The sequence below is a fragment of the Calypte anna genome, chromosome 11 (assembly GCF_003957555.1).
Source record: "Calypte anna isolate BGI_N300 chromosome 11, bCalAnn1_v1.p, whole genome shotgun sequence".
Lineage (NCBI taxonomy): Eukaryota > Metazoa > Chordata > Aves > Apodiformes > Trochilidae > Calypte > Calypte anna.
This window is the reverse complement of record NC_044257.1, coordinates 16,761,539-16,778,898: the sequence shown is the minus strand read 5'-3', so window position 1 is coordinate 16,778,898 and position 17,360 is coordinate 16,761,539. Positions and strand designations below refer to the sequence as shown.

At 44.2% G+C, this 17,360-nt stretch overlaps 1 protein-coding gene across 1 annotated transcript; it reads right to left on the bottom strand.

The window, feature by feature from the left end:
• Positions 1-2,551: 2,551 nt before the first annotated feature.
• WFDC1 (WAP four-disulfide core domain 1) lies at positions 2,552-14,561 on the bottom strand. Its single transcript, XM_008491655.2, has 7 exons — positions 14,301-14,561; positions 9,512-9,707; positions 9,312-9,395; positions 7,580-7,720; positions 7,019-7,060; positions 6,095-6,169; positions 2,552-5,186 (listed from the first exon to the last, which is right to left on the bottom strand). Exons 1-6 carry the CDS (start codon positions 14,445-14,447, stop codon positions 6,111-6,113), a joined length of 669 nt encoding a protein of 222 aa, XP_008489877.1. The 5' UTR covers positions 14,448-14,561; the 3' UTR covers positions 2,552-5,186; positions 6,095-6,110.
• Positions 14,562-17,360: the final 2,799 nt, after the last annotated feature.

Sequence of the window (17,360 nt, the reverse complement as noted above, 5' to 3'; positions counted from 1 at the left end):
TCAGTTCCAGAATGGGAAATTACATTTTAGCAGCAGTGACACTGAATAAATGAAGGAAGAAAAAAGTAATTGCTGACAATTGGCCGTGCATTCTGCAAAACCACTGAATGAAATGAAGTTCCATTTTCTTGCTGCTTTTGATTTCTGCCTGTTAGGAGATCTAATGGAAAAATCCATGTGTTTTGCTATCTTACAGCTCAAAAAATGCTGAGAATAAACTGAATCAAGACTATAATGTAAATAGAAGCAACACTACTACGAGTTGGTTTTCTTCATTCTGGTATAAGCCATCATTTTCACACTATAAAAATAGAACATACAGCCAGATTATAGTGCCTTTATAATATTTCCTATTTAATTGGTTAATAAAGCTCAAACTCTATTTTAAGCAGGTAATTTGGGAAACCTTTTTTTTTCTTTTCTTTTTCAAAACAGACATTAACTGCCAGGAAGATAAAGCAGCTCTAACCTGAGATGCTGTGAAACCCAAAGGGTGCCACTGCCAGGGCAGGGTGCTGCTTTCACCTTTAAACTCCCAGCTCCTTCACCTCCTTCCCTCCCCTGAACCTGGCCTTGCCACTTCTGTTCCTCTTGTGCCACCTTGAGGGAAAAACCCTCTGGTGCATGGGTAGAATTTAGTGAGTTTGCTCCTACCCCTAAATCTGCTTTCAGGTTTGGGTTTTCCCAGGCTCATGGGCAGAACATCCTCTGCTCCTGGTTTTAAAGGCAAAGAACAGAGTTCTGGGGAACAGTTTCTTTCAGTGCTACTGCTCAAGGTGAGGTGAAATCCTTAGGTCTGTCCCTAGGAAAAGGGGGAATTTAATGAAATCTCTGGGTTTCTGTTTGCAAAGCCTCCACTGCTGGGAGCAGTAACCTCACCTGGTGATGCAGCTGAGCCCCACCATCCACATCTCCATCATGGAAACTGTCAAAAGGTCTTTTCTGTTTTGCAAAGCTTCTCCCATGGGTGTTGCTGCTTTATCTACATAGAAAGGTCATGAAAAGGAGAAAACATTGGGAAAAACAGGATTTACCTATATAAACTCATCTGCAAAAGATTTCTTTCAAACTTCTATGTGAAGGACACTACATGCTGCTGTAAATCCTTTTGTCAGAGACAGACAATTGATGCTCACCTGACATCTCCAGAGAAAAATCCCCCAGAAAACAACCTCCTGGATGAACAAATCCCTGCTATGCAGGGGGCAAAGTGAAACTGTCAGTGTCCAAAGACTCTTCTACAGATTTTTCTCAATCTCCTGGGCTTCTTCACTGCTCGTGAAACTATGGAACAGCTTCCTGAAGGGAGCCAAAACCCTTCTGCACCACCAAGTTTAATGGAGCTCTGAATCAGGCATATTGAAATTACAGCAATTTTAGGGGTTTTTTTAATTCTTGTATTTAGAACTTCTGCAGAATGCCAACCTAGAGATGCATGCAGCAGATTTAATGCAGACCTCTAACTTCTTGAAGATTTATTATAATGTTTGTCCTGCTGATTCCAGAGCTGAGTTCAGTGTCAACTGCTGTAGATCACTTTCTTTTTCCCAAAGTCCTTTAGCCAGCTACCTCAACAGAAACTGTACTTGTAGTAACATGGAAACAAGCTGAAATCAAACCCATAATTTTACAGTCTTCACCAGATAGATCCTTCTTTTGAAAGCCAAGGCACTTGGTCCACCTTACACTTCACATCAGGAGGCAGGAGTTGGGTACAGACCAAACAGAGCATGAGAAGTTCTAGAGATCCCAAGGATGACTTCACTTCTAGACTGAAGAGCTACCCTGACACCTAGTGCCAGCTGACATCTCCCCAATGGCACCTTTCTCAAGCCATGAAACCCCTGCTCTCCTATCCTGGGTGATTTTACAGGCAATTTCTTGGTGGCTTCTCTGTTATGGCTTCAGGGCAGCAATGCAGAAGGATTCCTGCCTACTCCAGCCAAGCAGGAGAGCAAGACCAGTGTGGGTGGAGCTGGTGGGACTGTGAAGTCTTGTCTGGTCCTGGAAACACAGTGTTCAGCAGTCTCTTAGTGCCAAGCTCCTCTTTATCCTGCAGTGGGCACCAGCCCAGCTCTGGCTTGGTTTGCTTTTCCATCCCTTGGGCTCTTTGCAAAGCTGCCTGAGCAGCTGCTCCTGCAGTGCAAACCACCTGAGTTCCAGCAGAGAACATTGGCTCTGAATCAACATGGGAAACACCTGCTCAAATAAAAGGATCACCTACTGCTGGCACCATCACTGCTCTCTTTCCAGCACTGTCCCTCAGCTCCTGTTTGGGCAATGGAAATGATGGTGCCAAGAACTGAGTGAGCTCCTGACCTGCAAAGCTGTGCCCTGTGGGAGGGAGGATGCTGTGTTTTGGGGGTCTCTTGTTCCCCTTCCAGTGGGCAAAATTACTTTATCTCCTTGTGCCTATGTTTTCCGAGCATTCCCAACAACAAAAATCTAAAACATTTGTCCTTTTTTTTCCATAATTTTTCATAATTTGAAGCCGGGTGAACATCAGGAACACACAACTGACACTTGACAAGAGCTGAAAAATATACTGGTCACTTTTTTTATTGAGCACCAAAGTGGCAGAACCTGTACATGTGTAAGCACCAGGGGCACACACCAGGAAGGGGCTGCCTGGGGCTGCCACAAATCCTTGGCTGCTGCAGGGCAGAGCTCCAGGGTCCTGAAGGGCATGAGCATTGCTAGCACACAGTGAGACACATAAAGTTAATTATAGCACCAAACATGCTTCAAAGTGAAAAAGCACCTACATTAGTGATTTGTTGCTGTGCTTCACAAGGCTGTTTCCAAGCCATTTGTCTTTGGAGAGAAGAGAAGCTGAGGGCAACTCACTTGGTCTGTGATTTCTTTTGAGCTTGGGATGGATGTTGGTGGTGAAAACACAGCTTTCAGACAAGTCTCTTCTGGGCCTTTCACTTTGGAGTTTGACTACTAATAACTTGAAAAGAATTAACTTGAAAAGAATTAAATTGCAAACCTCAAGCACTACAGCACCACAAGGAAAGGTGATGTCTTGGGTAACGCCCAGTAAACAGAAATTCACCAAGTTATTAAATTACCAATTGTCTTTTTAAAAATTCTTTTTGCAAGTATAAAATATCTCTTCCATCCCATCCAGCAAGGTGGTCAGGTATGTGACCACAAAGAAGGTATGTGCTACAGAAAAGCAGTCACTGAAGTGGTTGTGTCCACTCAAGTTTATTTTATGATGCTTTGGTATGAAGTTTTTAATCTTGAAAATTTGCTAATGCTCAACACAAGCATTTCAACTAGATCCTCACAGGTTCTTAGGTATCATTTCTTCTTTCTTACTTTTAAAATAGAAAAATTTAGCACTTATTCTTTAGGCCTTAGCAGTAACCATTGAAATGCTTTGCTCATTTAAATGGAATTTTTCTGCAGAAAGTAATGCTGGAAAAAATCAATCCACTGAGCAACAAGGTTACATTGAGACTTTCATGATGAGCTGCATTGCTTTGTCAAGTAGTATCAGTGGGAAAGCAGCAATCTTCTGGCCTAAACTGAGATTTTGGCTATAAAATATGGATGAATTCCTGTCTCTCAGTAGGTGTTAAGATACCATTGCATGAAGTTTTATATGGTAAAATTCTAGAAATAAACCTGAATACGGTGTTGTCATACCTAGAACTTGGAACAAAAGCAGAGAGAAGCAAATGGAGTTCAACAAATGAAGATATTTAGGAAAAAGTGGAGCCCTTCATCTGTTCCTTTGCTGTGTAACACATCACCGAGTGTGACTGTGATAGGAAACAGGAGCAGTTTGGCATCTTTCATCTCTCCAGCTGCAAACATCATATGCAAAGCATCAAGTGCTTTATGGGCATTTTAGCTTTGGCTTAAAACATGTGGATGAGTGGAAAAAAATCCCTTAGTTTGTGGGTGGAAGCAGGCACCTGTATTTGTGAGCTGGGTATTTATATGCACCACTACTACTCTGCATATTAAAATGCTAATTTTATGCATGCAGATGAGGACATGTACTAAACAAGGGAGCAAACATGGCATTCATTTGCTTGGCAGTTCTGGGAGATTTGTCCAAATGAAACACAACTGTCCCTTTAGGACTGCCACAGAAAAGGAGAAAATTCAGAGAAAATGCTTTCCATTTTATGATGCTAAAGAGCCAAAAGAAGCTGTAAGGCCCAAATACAAATAAAATGACCTCAAGGGTTTATGGAAGTCAACATAAAGGCACAGGACTCCTAAAGAGCAGTTGCCCACTTGTCAGACAGTCCTTTTCATCACACAAATTTATCCTGCTTTTCCTTTTCGAATATGTGCAACAAATCATGCAGACTTTTAGTCCTCTTGCTGAGGTTTTGCAGGTTAAAATGTACATTTTGTGACTGTTAACTGTGCTGGCTGAAACCAGCAACTTAAAAAGACTGGCAGATGTGTGTCTGGACATTGTGGAAAGAAATCTGTTCCATCTTTACTTCTCCATCTGTCACTCACTGGACTGGGAAGCTCAAGGGAAGTAACTTTAAAAACAAATTTACAAAACCTGTTTTGCTCCTACCTCAGAATTCCTCAAATTCTTAAGATTTCAGGTTTAGGCTTGCAGACTGAGTGTCAAATCTGCTGAATCCTTGGTATGAATAGGAAAAGAAGAAACCTGCAGGCTTCTTCAAAGTTTTACTTTATGAAAAGGCTTATAGGAAGTTGTTGTTTCAGAGAAGCAGGTACTAGATTTGAGAGTCCCTTTAGTTTTAAATTCTTGCCTGTTTTAATGCAGCTGAACTATGATATCTGGGGAGAATTCTGGCATCACATCACTTCCACAATACTGAGTTATGCTCATGGCTGTGAAATCTGAATCAGTCACATAATAAGCACGAAAAGGGCAGGTTCTGTTCCAGCAGCTGGTAATGGTGCTGGGGCTTACAGGGATCTGCTCAGAGGTATTTACATTTCATCAGTAGAAGGGCAGCTGATAAATGGTGTGGTTTCTTTCAGGGGATCATATTTCTCCCCGTGCTCAGAGGCTTAAATCTGGGCTCATCCTGTTCCTTGGGCAGAGAAGTCCTTTTATCACTGGGATCAGGGACTGCTGGAGATGTGCTCGTGGAGATTTGGGACCAGAATTTTTCCAAAGCTAGAAAACTGGTGGGTAAAGCATTCCTTGACAGCTGTTTAACAGAGTGGTCCAGCTGGGTGAAAAATCAAACAAAAAAAAGGAATTAAACTATTTATCCTTCCTGGACTGTTTGCACAGATCTTGTTCATATGTAGATGTGTAATCTCAACAGTCAGCCTGTAGGTACATAAAAGACACACTGAACTGCTTTGTTTTCCTAACTGCCACTTAAGCTCAAATTAGTTTTAAAGTGAAGCTGAAAGTGCCGAGAAAACCATTTTGGGACAGAACTTTTGGTATAATAAGTATTTTCATAATTCAAAGCCTGACAAAATGATTGGAGGTATTTCAGTTGGCTTCACAGATACATGAACATGTTCTCATGTGAGTGAGCAACTCTTCATACTTACAAAGTTACCCCACAAAACCATTTCTATGCCCAAGTATTTGCTAGACTCTTACAATCAGCCCAAAATGAAGAGCTTTTTGATTTGTCTTCCAGCACCAGCTATACTTGGAGTAGAAGAAGCCCTTGAACTGAAAGTTTAAGTCTCAAAGCTCCCAAAGTTTTGCAGCTTTTTTTTTTAAGCTTGAAAAATCACTCCACCCTCTAAACACCTCTAAACTTTGCCACAAGGCAAAGGTTCTTCAAGGAAATCATTTGTATCTTGTGAGATTAGAATAAAAAGTGGGAGGGGTGGAGAGCTGAGAAAAACATTAACATCTCCATGGACAGGTCACAGAGCTCCATCCCCAGTGCCACAGGATCTTGGGATACTTTTCCAGTATTTTCTGTCAGCATAAGTGTTTCAGTTCCATTCCTGGAGCCTGAGATATGTCCTTGTGCATAGCTTTAAGATGCTGTCCTTATGCTGGTGTAAGCAAGGTACTTTCACCCTCAACCAACCATTTATTTAATTGACAGCCCACTAAGCACCAATTATTATCACCCAGTTTTCCCTCCCTTCCCAGGACACTCACCCAGGCACACTTTTGATTAACCTAAATGCTTCTGCTGGTTTTTCACATAGCCAACCACGTTGTTGGAATTGCTTCCTGCAAAACAAATATCAGCAACATTAGATCTTCAGTTAGTCTGTGGCAATTTTTTTCTCTAGGCTCTCTAAGAAATGCAGCTTTACTGGGCTCATTATTCAGCAGCTCGCTGGGAGAACTGCAATAGCCTGCTGGACAGAGGAGAGGAAATCCTGTCCTAATCTAAATAATATACATATATATGTAAGAATACATATATAAATAATATATATAAATAAATCCTAGTTTTATTAGCTCAATAGGCCAAATTTGGTGCTTCATAAATCTTATCATATCAAAGATGTTGTCTGGTTATATCTGAATATCACTTCCAATCTGATCTGGCTGTTCTTCTCTGGATCCCAGAGCTAGCAGAAAGCAGGAGCTTTGAAGCCAGGTGAAAAGACATCTTCTGGAAGATTCTTCTGCTTTCTTTGAGAGACAACTCACACAAGGACCTGACACCTCTTGTGGTTGCAGATGACAAGGGACTGACTCACTGGGCTCCACTCATCTCTTGTCACATTCCACCATACAAGCTGTTGGCAAAAGACTGATTTTGGCAGAGATGTGTGATCATCTGCAAGGAGTCCTGGACCATGAAAAAAAGCTTCAAAAATACACTTAAAAATGACAAGTGTCTTGGGTTGGGTGTTTCTCATCCATTGGGCAGGGACCCCTTGCAGAGAGTTGTATCACAGCTGGAGAGTCCATAGCCAGGGCACTGCAGATCTTAAAATTCTGAGCATGTCATGGAGAGCTGAGGCTAAAGAGCCTCTTTCTGCTGTGCTGAAACCTTCATTTCATAAGCAGCAAATTCCTTGTAATAATAGTAGCAATAACAGTAAACATTTAATGCCAGCAGCTTACCAAAATATTCCTTGTAATACTTATGCCTCAGGTTGCGTCCATCTGAAAAAGAAGGCATGGAATGAGAAGATATCCAGTCATATCCAGATATCCAGAGCTTTCATTCCTCATGTGAGACTCCAGCTTTCTGCTTACAGCACAGATAAATGATAGAAATGGAAGCAATAACCTCACAAATAGGAAAATAGAAGATCTCTGTAGCAGAAGTAGCATAGGCTGCTATAAACCTCTTATGAAAGTGCTTATTGCATGCTGTGTTCTTTTCAGTATCTACAAATCAAGAAACCACAGCCTTTCTCAAATAGGTAGAATTTTGGACCATGTATTAGTATTTTACATAATTCACTTTCCAGCTAGGTTTCCCTGTTTACCATTTATATTACTATTTAAGCTCTTAGAAATACCTCGTGCCTAGGAGCCAGAGAGCTGTAGATTATGCTCATTTCCAGGGATAGTATTAAAGAAAAAAGTACCACCAGATCTTCGAAGCCAGTGAGAGCCCACCATCCCTTACTGGTGTCTGCATGACAGGGTGAAAAAGGGAGATTTGCAGTAACTGACCTGGATTTCCACGGAGTTTGATGCACTGCCCCCTGTTAGGGATCCCTTCAGCCACGTTACCAGGGTTGATGATGTGGCACTCATAGCCTGTGGGGCAGTGCAGAGGCTCATCTCCATCCTCAGTGGTACTGCAAGCCTCAGCTGTAAAAGAAAAAAAGCCTACAGGTCATAAATCACAGCTTTAACACCCACAGGTAACCAAAAATATGACAACGTGGCCACCTGCTTCCATATCTCCTCCCAGACAGGATCTATTTCCCATGCAAAGGGAGCAAGGAGCTGCTACCACCTCCAAAGGACCCAGGCATCCAAAGAAGCCTGGCAGAGCAGCTGATCCAGTTCATATCCCTACACAAATCCTGATGTTCTAACCTGAGATGGGGAGTGTAGGTCAGTCTGATCACCTGCCCCAAGCCTCTGTGCAGGGTCTGTGTGAGAGTGAAGAGAGATCACTGCCCACCATGCTTGCACTGATGGGTGGTCCCTCCACGTGGCTTTTCCTTCCAAGCAGCCACACATCTGTTCCAAGCAGTGAGGAATCAGAGAAACGTGACCATGAAGCTGGCAGCTTTCTGTTCTTTTACTTGGCACCAATTAACTTACTGGTGAAATTAAACCTCAGATGTGACTATTCCTCCACCTCTTGTCACAAGTGGAGGCTTCAACCACCTTGACTCTGGATATCCAGCAATTGCAGAGCACAGTGAGAAAGTAAAACAGGACTCCCAGGCAGTGTTTGTTTCCATAAAGTGTACAGACTGTGCAGGGACATCCCACCCTTTCGTTTGCCAGGATTTTGATTTCAAGGACATCTGCTGTAACTCTCATGCTATGAGTGATGGTTCTTAGTTCACTAATTGCTCCCTCAAACCAAGATGAAGGTTTTAAGATAAGAACAAATAATTAAGCATGACAAGGATGGATGAGGAGGAACCTGTTTTATCTTATTTCTAGCAGTCTAACTCTAACAAGCTGGAGGCAGAATTTTCTCTTGAAGAACTAAGAGTTTCCATAATAGATGAGACTCAAGGTTTAGTGAGTCTAATACCATCTTTGTAAGACCAAATAGGGCAATTTATTGGCACTACCTGCATCTGACTGAAGCTGATCAAAAGCTGGAATAGCTTATAAATGAAGAATTTTTCAGACATAAATACAACCTGGGACATCTCATAAACGAAAACCTCTCTTCCAACCTCCCTGCTCCCTCGTTTCACTTTGAGGTATTAGAAAAAAAAATAATTAAAAGACCTTTCTCTATGGAATTAATGTAAGAAGCCCAATCTTATTAGAAGGCCCCAAGAGTAGATGCTCCCAGTTCCAAGTCAGCTTGCCACAACTCTGCAGCAGCTGGCCAGGCCTCTCATTCAAAGCGACCTTAGGATCTGGGAGCCAGATCCCCGGCCCAAGGCATCTGTTCAATTAAGCCAGGCTGGATGAAAAGATCTCCTAATCCAAGTCTTCCCAGTCCATCAGGCAGCTGACAAAATATATATTGACAAAGTCTTCTTCTAAAAAATTATTTTTTTTTTACTGATTTCAAGAATGGATACTAGCCCAGGTCACTGGAGTGAGTGCACAACACAGCGTTATTCCTGTGGGAACTCCAGACCAAAACCCTCAGCCTCAGCATCCCAACAACCCTGGCAAGCCCTATGGATGATGAAGCTATTACTTATTACCTTTTGCATGATTACCAAAACCACAGAGAAGACAGTGAAACACACTGTACCTTGTAAGACTTCCTCTGGGCCATCCAGAAGCCACCCATTTCCTCCCAGCCAGCGCGGCTTGGGCTGAACCAACCAGTCTAAAACTGCGAGAGACGGAAACAAGAAACGGCAGAGTCACAGTGGAGTAATTTTGGAAGAAAAAAAACAGGTTTCCTGCAGATTTCTCTCTCTCAGGGTTTGCTGGTGGGGTTGCCCCTACCTGGGGGGGGCTGCACGGACTCCAGGCAGGCGTAGATGCAGCCGTTGTAGCAGCAGCGCTTGTGGCGTTCGCACTCGGAGTCGGAGCGGCAGCTGGGGACCTCGCAGGCTCTGTCAGGCAAGGTCTGGGGGGGAGGTGGGCAGCGGTCGTTCTTCTGGTAGTGGGAACTGTGAGAATGAAGAGGGTACTCATAATCCTTGCAAAGAAAAGAAAAGGAAAGAAAGGTTTGGAATAAGGTTTGGATACCAAACGTCCCGCCAGCGACGGAAAGCCAAGTGGGATTTGCGAAGTGTTTTTTTTTCAAGGAGTCATCTCATAAGGAGGAGAAGCAACTGCTCAGATCCTCCAGCCCTGTCATCATCAGACAGAAAATAAGAGCTTTATGATCACCTTTGCATGCTGCTTTGGAAATGCCAAACCACTAAATTATTGTGTGGAAGTAATTTTCTAATGAAGGTTATTGTAGTGGCAATGAGGAGGTTAAAAAAAAAAAAAAAGCCTTTGAAGTCTTTTATACTTGTTTGGGGATCAGAGGGAAAGACCCCAGGCATAGTCAGGCCAGAACACTTTGATAGTAAACCAGTTGAAATGCTGACACTGTCATGTGTTGAGGCTATGTCCCCAAATGGGACCTGGAAATAATATCCCAGGTAGCACCTGTCTCCTCAATAGACTCCTTCTACCTTCATCACCTTCTTCTGGATCAGAAATTATAGAGAAGTGGTATAAAATCTTTCAATCTTACCCACTGTGGGCTCCTGGGTTATTAAATTAGAGACTATTTCTACAGCAGCAGATGATCTGGGTGAGATCTGGGGGGTGATGTCAGTCTAATCCCAAAGGAAACGAGGCTGTGTTTGACTATAGCAGGAAGGAACCCAGCTGTTCCTTCTTTGCACACCAAAAGGAAAAGGGAGATTTAAAGTGGATTAACAGGCACAGGATTTTACTAGAAAAGTTTCTATTCAGATATTATTCACACTGGCAGCATTTTAGCAAGAAGCCAACTTCCCTCCAAGAGAAGTGAATCACCAGGCCCACTCCTTTCTCACCTCTGGCTACACTATTCAGCTCTTGGCTTGAGCTCCGCTCCCCAGAGCAGCATAATGTACTCAGAAAGGGTCAGTCTGTTCTCAGATTAATTAATTAATACATTTTAATAAGCTCTAGTCAGATATAAAACTGGATTCTGGATTTGTACTTTTGGAAGAGGTCAGCACCTAGCCCAGGGTACAAAGGGAGCACTGCCAGGTGCCCAGCCATGGGCTGTGAAGAGTCCTGTGTCTGCTTGGCCCCATCTTTGCTGTGTTGCAAAATCAGTGACAAAGAACAGGGGTTGTTATTCCAAGAAACAACATGGTGCAACAATCCCTGAGGGGGTCTCTAGGAAATTTCACCATCAGGCGATGGAGAAATTTGGGATGAGACCAATATCATCCCCCTTTCTCTACGTGCTGCTCCAGCCTCATTGTGGAAACCTCCTAATGGCACCTGTGGAGAGGGTGTGCCCTTGTGAAACAGGATGTCCCCACATGGGTTGTCCAAGAAAATCTCCTAGCAGAGACCACAGGAGGCTCTCTGCCCCGAGGATGGACAGCTATCATCTTCATTCCCATGGGATGATTTGCAATAGAGAGAATGAAGGCAATCCTGTGGGACACCAAACGAAATAATGCACATTGTCTGTGCTGCTGATGTGAGAGGTTTTACTTCCACACTCTGCTAGGAATTATACCAAGTGCAGAATTGTGTGGTTTTAACCCAAAGCTGATCTCTATTCTTTGGGCCATAGGTAGGGGGAAACAGAGAGCAGTGAAGTTTCTCTGCTGCCTTAGAGATGGACTGAAAAAAAAGGGGAAAAGTTCAGAGTTCAGCTGAGGAACCCTGGGGGTCAGAAAAGATGACTGTGAAAAACCTGAATGCAATCACTCACTCTCAAGCCCTGTTTTCAGTAGGAACTGTGGGATTCAGTCTGCCTCCAAACCAATCCCAAATCTGTTCTAGTTGGGCCTGAAACTGGTCCCTGAGCTTGTGACAGAGCACAATTTTATGCTCATTTGTCTTCTCTATGCATGAAATTTATTCCCAGCCTCTGGCCACTGGTTTTGTTCCTGGCAGGTATTCCCAGCCTTTGGCCATCACCAGCTTTTCTCTGAAACAACAGGAGGAATTTAAAGCTCTCCAATACTTCTATCAAAAACCTGGAAAAATCTGTGAGCAAAGTTTCAAATATAAGACTGAAGTAGGATTAAATTATCTGAAGGCCAACATAAGATGAGTAAAAGCCTCCTGTTTACTTTGGACTGGTAGTTTTGGTTCTGGTGGTTGCAGTACTGGGAGATCATGGCAAAATGAATGTGGGATTAAAGAAGAGGCATGGATAGTGACTGGAAAGCAGGGAGCACACTGCCAGACTTCTCTGGGTGTCTGTGGGTTTCAAAGGGGGAGCTCATACATTACTTTGAGGTATGTGCAGGACAGAAGTCTCATGGGAGGGCTGCCCAGCTGGTAGAAGAAGAGGGTATCTCAGTGTTGGTTTATGACAGCAGCTGGTGGGTAAATAAATCATTGGAAGAACATTACAGCAGCTGTGAGGAATTCTTCATTCCTGGAAATCTTTTTTTTTTTTTTTCTAAAATGCCTGCTGCAGTCAACACTGGAAGAAAATCAAGATGCTCCAGGTTTTTCCAATAGACACGTGGGTGTCTTGAGAATGAACTGAAGAGCACCTCCAGGTACCTCCCTCCCTTTGCTCTTTGGGAAGAGCCCACAGCTGGTGTAGGGGCTGCAGAACATCAGCAGCAAAGCACTGGGCTTGAGCACTGTCCCTCTGGCTGTAAAAGACTTGGATTTACTAAAAGCTGGAGCCCAAGCTCCAGAATCCCACAAGTGTTTCTTCTTGCTGCATTCCTTCTCTTTCTCCCTTCTCAATTCCCAGCTGTCCCCTGCTTGCCAGCCAACACTCTAAGGAAGAGTCCTTAATGAAAAACTCCTGAGCAGACCCCAAGCCAGCCCCTCCTGGCAACACCTGCAGTCAGCAGTTTGGAGGATGTGTTCCTCCTGCTGTGGCCTCAGCCAGCATCACTCTCAGACAACTCCCTGCCCCTCCCCACCTCTCCCTGCTTGCCCATGTCCTTCTGGGGGTCCCACAGGGATGTGTATGGCCCGTTTCCTGAAGGGCTGCACGTTGCCATGAACACCTCCATCTGTTGCCCATCTCTCCAAGTGACTCACAAATCAGCTGTTCCACCCACAGCCTCCAACTGTAGGGAACATACAGCATTTGGGAGAAAAGAAAGCATCTCCCTGAGACACAAGAGGAGCTGCCAGAAGAGATTCTTGGTGGATAAGAGGATGGAGAGCGGACACTTTCCTCCTTACAAGGCTTGGAGGAGAAGGAAAAAGCATTTTCTGTTTTCTCTAGATAAGAAGTAGCTGTCAGTATGAGCAATTCTAGCTCAGCTTGCCAGAGCAGTAGCACCTGGATTCGTGCCTGCCAGAAAAAACAGTCCTTTGAAGAACTGCAGATTGAGAGAGGAGGATATATCCTCAGGGGAGTGGGCTCTGTGCCTCTCCAGAGCCTGGTTATCTAAAGATCAACATGTAAATTCCTGTTCCACTCCTGTCCTGTCTCTCTGGGTCATTTACTTCACAGTTCCTATTGAATTTGAACTTTCCATTGAAACATGACAGAAGGAGATAGTAATAACTACACTTTCCAGTGAGTGATTCTTCAGGAAACACAGCTCTTCATGACACCACTTCCCAACTGAAGTGCAAACCAGAGGATACCCTGTCCCAAGGGAGGCTACAGGGAAGGAAAATTCTTGTAAATACTGGGGTGCCCTTCAAATATTAGTACAAGGTTTCCTGCAATATTCCAAGGGGTGTGAGCACCATCTTTTATTTCATTCAGGATGGGCAAAAGATGTGTGGCACAGAGCCAGCAACTGCACAACCAAAATGTAGCTATCCCTAAGTATCCCTCCAGATGTCATGGGCAGAAAAAAAGCATCCATTTTAAATTAAAAGTTTTTATGTGTGGCTGCAGAAAACAGGTGGAAGGGCCCCTCTGTGACACCAAAGAGCTGTTTGGGCACATGCAATCAAACCCAGACACCTAAGCAATGGAAAGGGCAGAAGCTTTGGGTCAGCACTGCTTTCCAAGGGGACTTTAATAGAATTAGTTAAAATTTCAAAGTCAGTTTTGCTTTCTAAACAGCAGGTTCTGAAAGTCAAGCTGTCAGATTATTTGCCCTTCCCTTGTTTGTGCTTACTTGTGGTGGCTTGAGGACAGGAAGGTGTGATGGGCATGTCACTCTGTCACTGTGGCTCTGGAGGTCTCTGTCATTACCACTAAGAGCTGGAGACATTTACCCAAAATTACCCCAAAAGGCACCAGAGGGACTGAGCAGGGGAGCCTCCTCCTTGCTTTAAGCAATAAATCACATTACATCCTTGCCACTAAATCCCTCTCCAGCCATGTAGGCTTTGCATTCCCCTTCTCCCCATTCATGCTTTCCATGAAGTTTCTAGGGAAAGCAGGGACTGTCCCAGCTCTTCCCACACTGTTCTGAGAGTGCTTTACAAGTTTCCCTTGGCAGCAGCTAGGTGGCAAAAAGTTTCCTCCAGCCTGGGAAACTTCATGCAACCCTTTTTATAAAGAGACAGCCTGCGGTTTCAGAGACTTCTTCTTCTAAAAAAATGATACAGACAGGGACAGAAAACTCCCTTTTCACAGTCAAACACACCCAGCTCCCCCCAGATCACCCCAGCAGGCTTTACTCACATCATATTTCTCAGTCATTTTCAGCTGCAGAGCACGTTTCCAGAGATTCCTAGCACAGCCTGGACCTGGCAGCAAAACTAAGACACACAAAGCTGTGGCGAAGATCTTTTTGGAGAAATGCATCTCTGACAGCCCCCTGGAATCCATTTTTCCCGAGGAGAGGTGAAATAAGGAGCCCAGGATCCAGGAGATTCAGAGTCTTGGCAAGGAGGGAGGGAAGGAGAGGGCTGAGGGTTGGTGAGAGCTGCTTTTCACCGCGCAGCTTCTGGGAAGGGAAAGGGGAAAAAAAAAAAAAAAAAAAAAAAAAAGAGAAAAAAAAAAAAAGAGCCCAGAAGCAGAAGCCAGGAACTGCTGTTGAACTTCTTTACTCAGAGTTAGACCAGGTTCTCAGCTCACATGTTCACACAAAGCTCCCGCTTGCTCTCCTTGAATGATAGATGGGATGATTACTTGGGAAGATTATTTTTAGACCTTTGTTCCCAACATCTGGCATCCTCAGAGAGCCCCATTCAAAGCCTGAGCGTGGGATCAGATGACAGCTGCCGCAGGGGGAAATAAAGGTCCTGGAGGGGTGGGCTCGGCAGCTTCCAGCAGGCAGCTCACCCAAACTTTGCAAGTTACTCAGCTCACGCTTTGTGTGCTTCCCACTGTGCCCTGAGCTGGGATTTTGGATGGTGTTTTGACAAAGTGCTAACTTGATGTGAAGATTGCTGGGAGGAAGTGATTTCAAGACATGATAAACGAGCAGGGGCTTTAATTAAAGCAAGCTGACGTTAGCTTGCTGCAAATGATTTCACAGAAGGGGAAGACCTGGTCACTGGGGAAAAAATAAATACATCTGTATGGGTGGGGAATGGGGAAGGAAAGTGGTTGAGAACTGACATGGCCAAAGAGAAAGCAAGGAAGGGGACGTGAGTCAGGCTGTGCCTGACAATGTGAAACACAGAGAGACTGGATCAGGGGTGTCAGACACCTCTGGGGACATTCAGGCACCCGAGTGCCCAGAGGGAAAAGAATGGAGTTAGGAAATCAGGCAGGATGCTGAAATCATCCCAGCATCCTGGGATGGGATGTGTCAAAACATGTGAGAACAGGGCAACTGGTACCTATGCATATATACATACATACTTCCACAGCCTTCAGCAATGTTCAGGGATTCCTGAGCCCAATGTGTGGGGTCTTTATTTTATAATCCTCCATGAATTTCTCCTCCAGCAGCTTCTCCAGCCTGCACCTGGAATGAAGGAAGAAATGGAACTGTAAAGGTAGTTAAGATATGAGCACCAAGCCCTGCTTGACTTCAGTTTATCATGGGTACAGCTCCACCCTAGAGCCTGGGCAGAGGAAAGAGGAGGCTTGCTGGGGGCACTGAATTTATTTTGTGTCTGCACAGGAGTGTTAGACCCTGTGGACAAACAAATAAAACTTTTCCAATGCTTCCTTACACCTGAAAGCTGTGGCAAGTCATTTTGATCCACACTTCAGTACCAATAGTTACATGTGGGTGGTAGCCCAGGGATTTAATCTCAAAGCCTCACAGAATATGGTGCAAGGAATCTGAGGAACAATTAAGGTGTGGGTGTTAAAAGTTCTGTATTTAAATGGGAGAGATTTATTTATTTAGAGATAAGGGGTTTACAAGGTTTCTAGCAGCTACAGTGCTCTGGGACAGTTCTGGCTGTATCTCTACTGCTGTAGAAAGTCTCTTCACAACAAAACTTGTATATTCTGTGTTTGCATAATCTTCATCACTGCCTGATCCACAATAACATGCCCATTGCTCCCGAGGGTGTGAGTGAGGCTTTGGGGTGCTGTCAGGATTTGGGGGACCCCCCTGGCATTCTGTTTCAGGCATGAATGGGCACAGGGAACATGCATTTGAACTGGAGAGCCTTCCTTGGCATGGGAGCTTCATCCCTTTCCACCAGGCTGCTGACAAGGGCAACACAGCAGAGGGCATCACCTCAGGTCCCTTCCACCCACTCTGCACCATCCTGCCCATTCTGTTCTCTCCCAGAGCTGAAGTCACCCATTTAAAACACTATTTATCCCAGTTTTCCTTTAAACAGATCACTTCCAGGCTGTCCTCTTCTCTGCATTTAAGAACAAGTGTGGACAATTCCTGTCCACAGCTCAGTCCTTGGCTTTGCAAGGTGATTCCCCAGTGACTGAAGTGTCACCTTCAGATGGAGGCAGAGCTCAGCACTTGTCCTTGTCCCCTCCACCCAGATGTCACCTGAAATCAGCAGCTGTGCTGGAGTGACTGCAAGGCACATCCAGAGAGGAATACATCACTACTGGAAGGCTTCAGCTTGTGGTTCTGGGTTTTATTGCTCAGACATGACACGACAGGATGCCTTCAATTCCTTTAAAAACTACTCTCCCCTTTTTGCTGTAACATTAAGATCTGCACCTTGATAAAGCACCTTTTGGGCACAACCCAGAGCTCCCTCCCAAGTCCTGACTCCTGCATTTGTAGGGTGACAGATGACACAGCTGGATGCACAGAATAAACAAGAATTTTTCTTAGAGTATTCCTACTTAATTTATGTCTCTGTGCTGACATCTCACTTTCTGTGCTCTTGCTGAAACCCAAACCAGCATGAAACAACAACTCTTCATGATAAATCTCCCTAATTCAATTTTATTCTTGTTGTTTGTTTCATATACTTGCAATCTAGACTTGGAGCAGCTAATTCCGAAGATTAATAGCTACTTCAGACACCATTTACTGCTCTTTCTTTTGGCAGATATAGAGATTTGACATTTACCTGGGAGAAAGCAGGGTTTGGGCTTTACAGTTTGTGGGTTTTATGTAAAAGAAGTGAGAAATATGCTGCAGGGCCAAACTTCAACACTGGGCATGGTCTTCACATGAAAATCAAAGTTGATGTTGTGACACTCAGGCTTCCTCCACATCACCATTTCACCCTAACTTCCCAAAGCACCACAGGCAACGTCTGGACTGGATTATCCCTTCTACCAGCTGGGGAAACTGAGGCACGGGCTGAGTGATCTGCTGAAACTGGACCTTCTTCCATCAGCATGGCTGAACTGCTT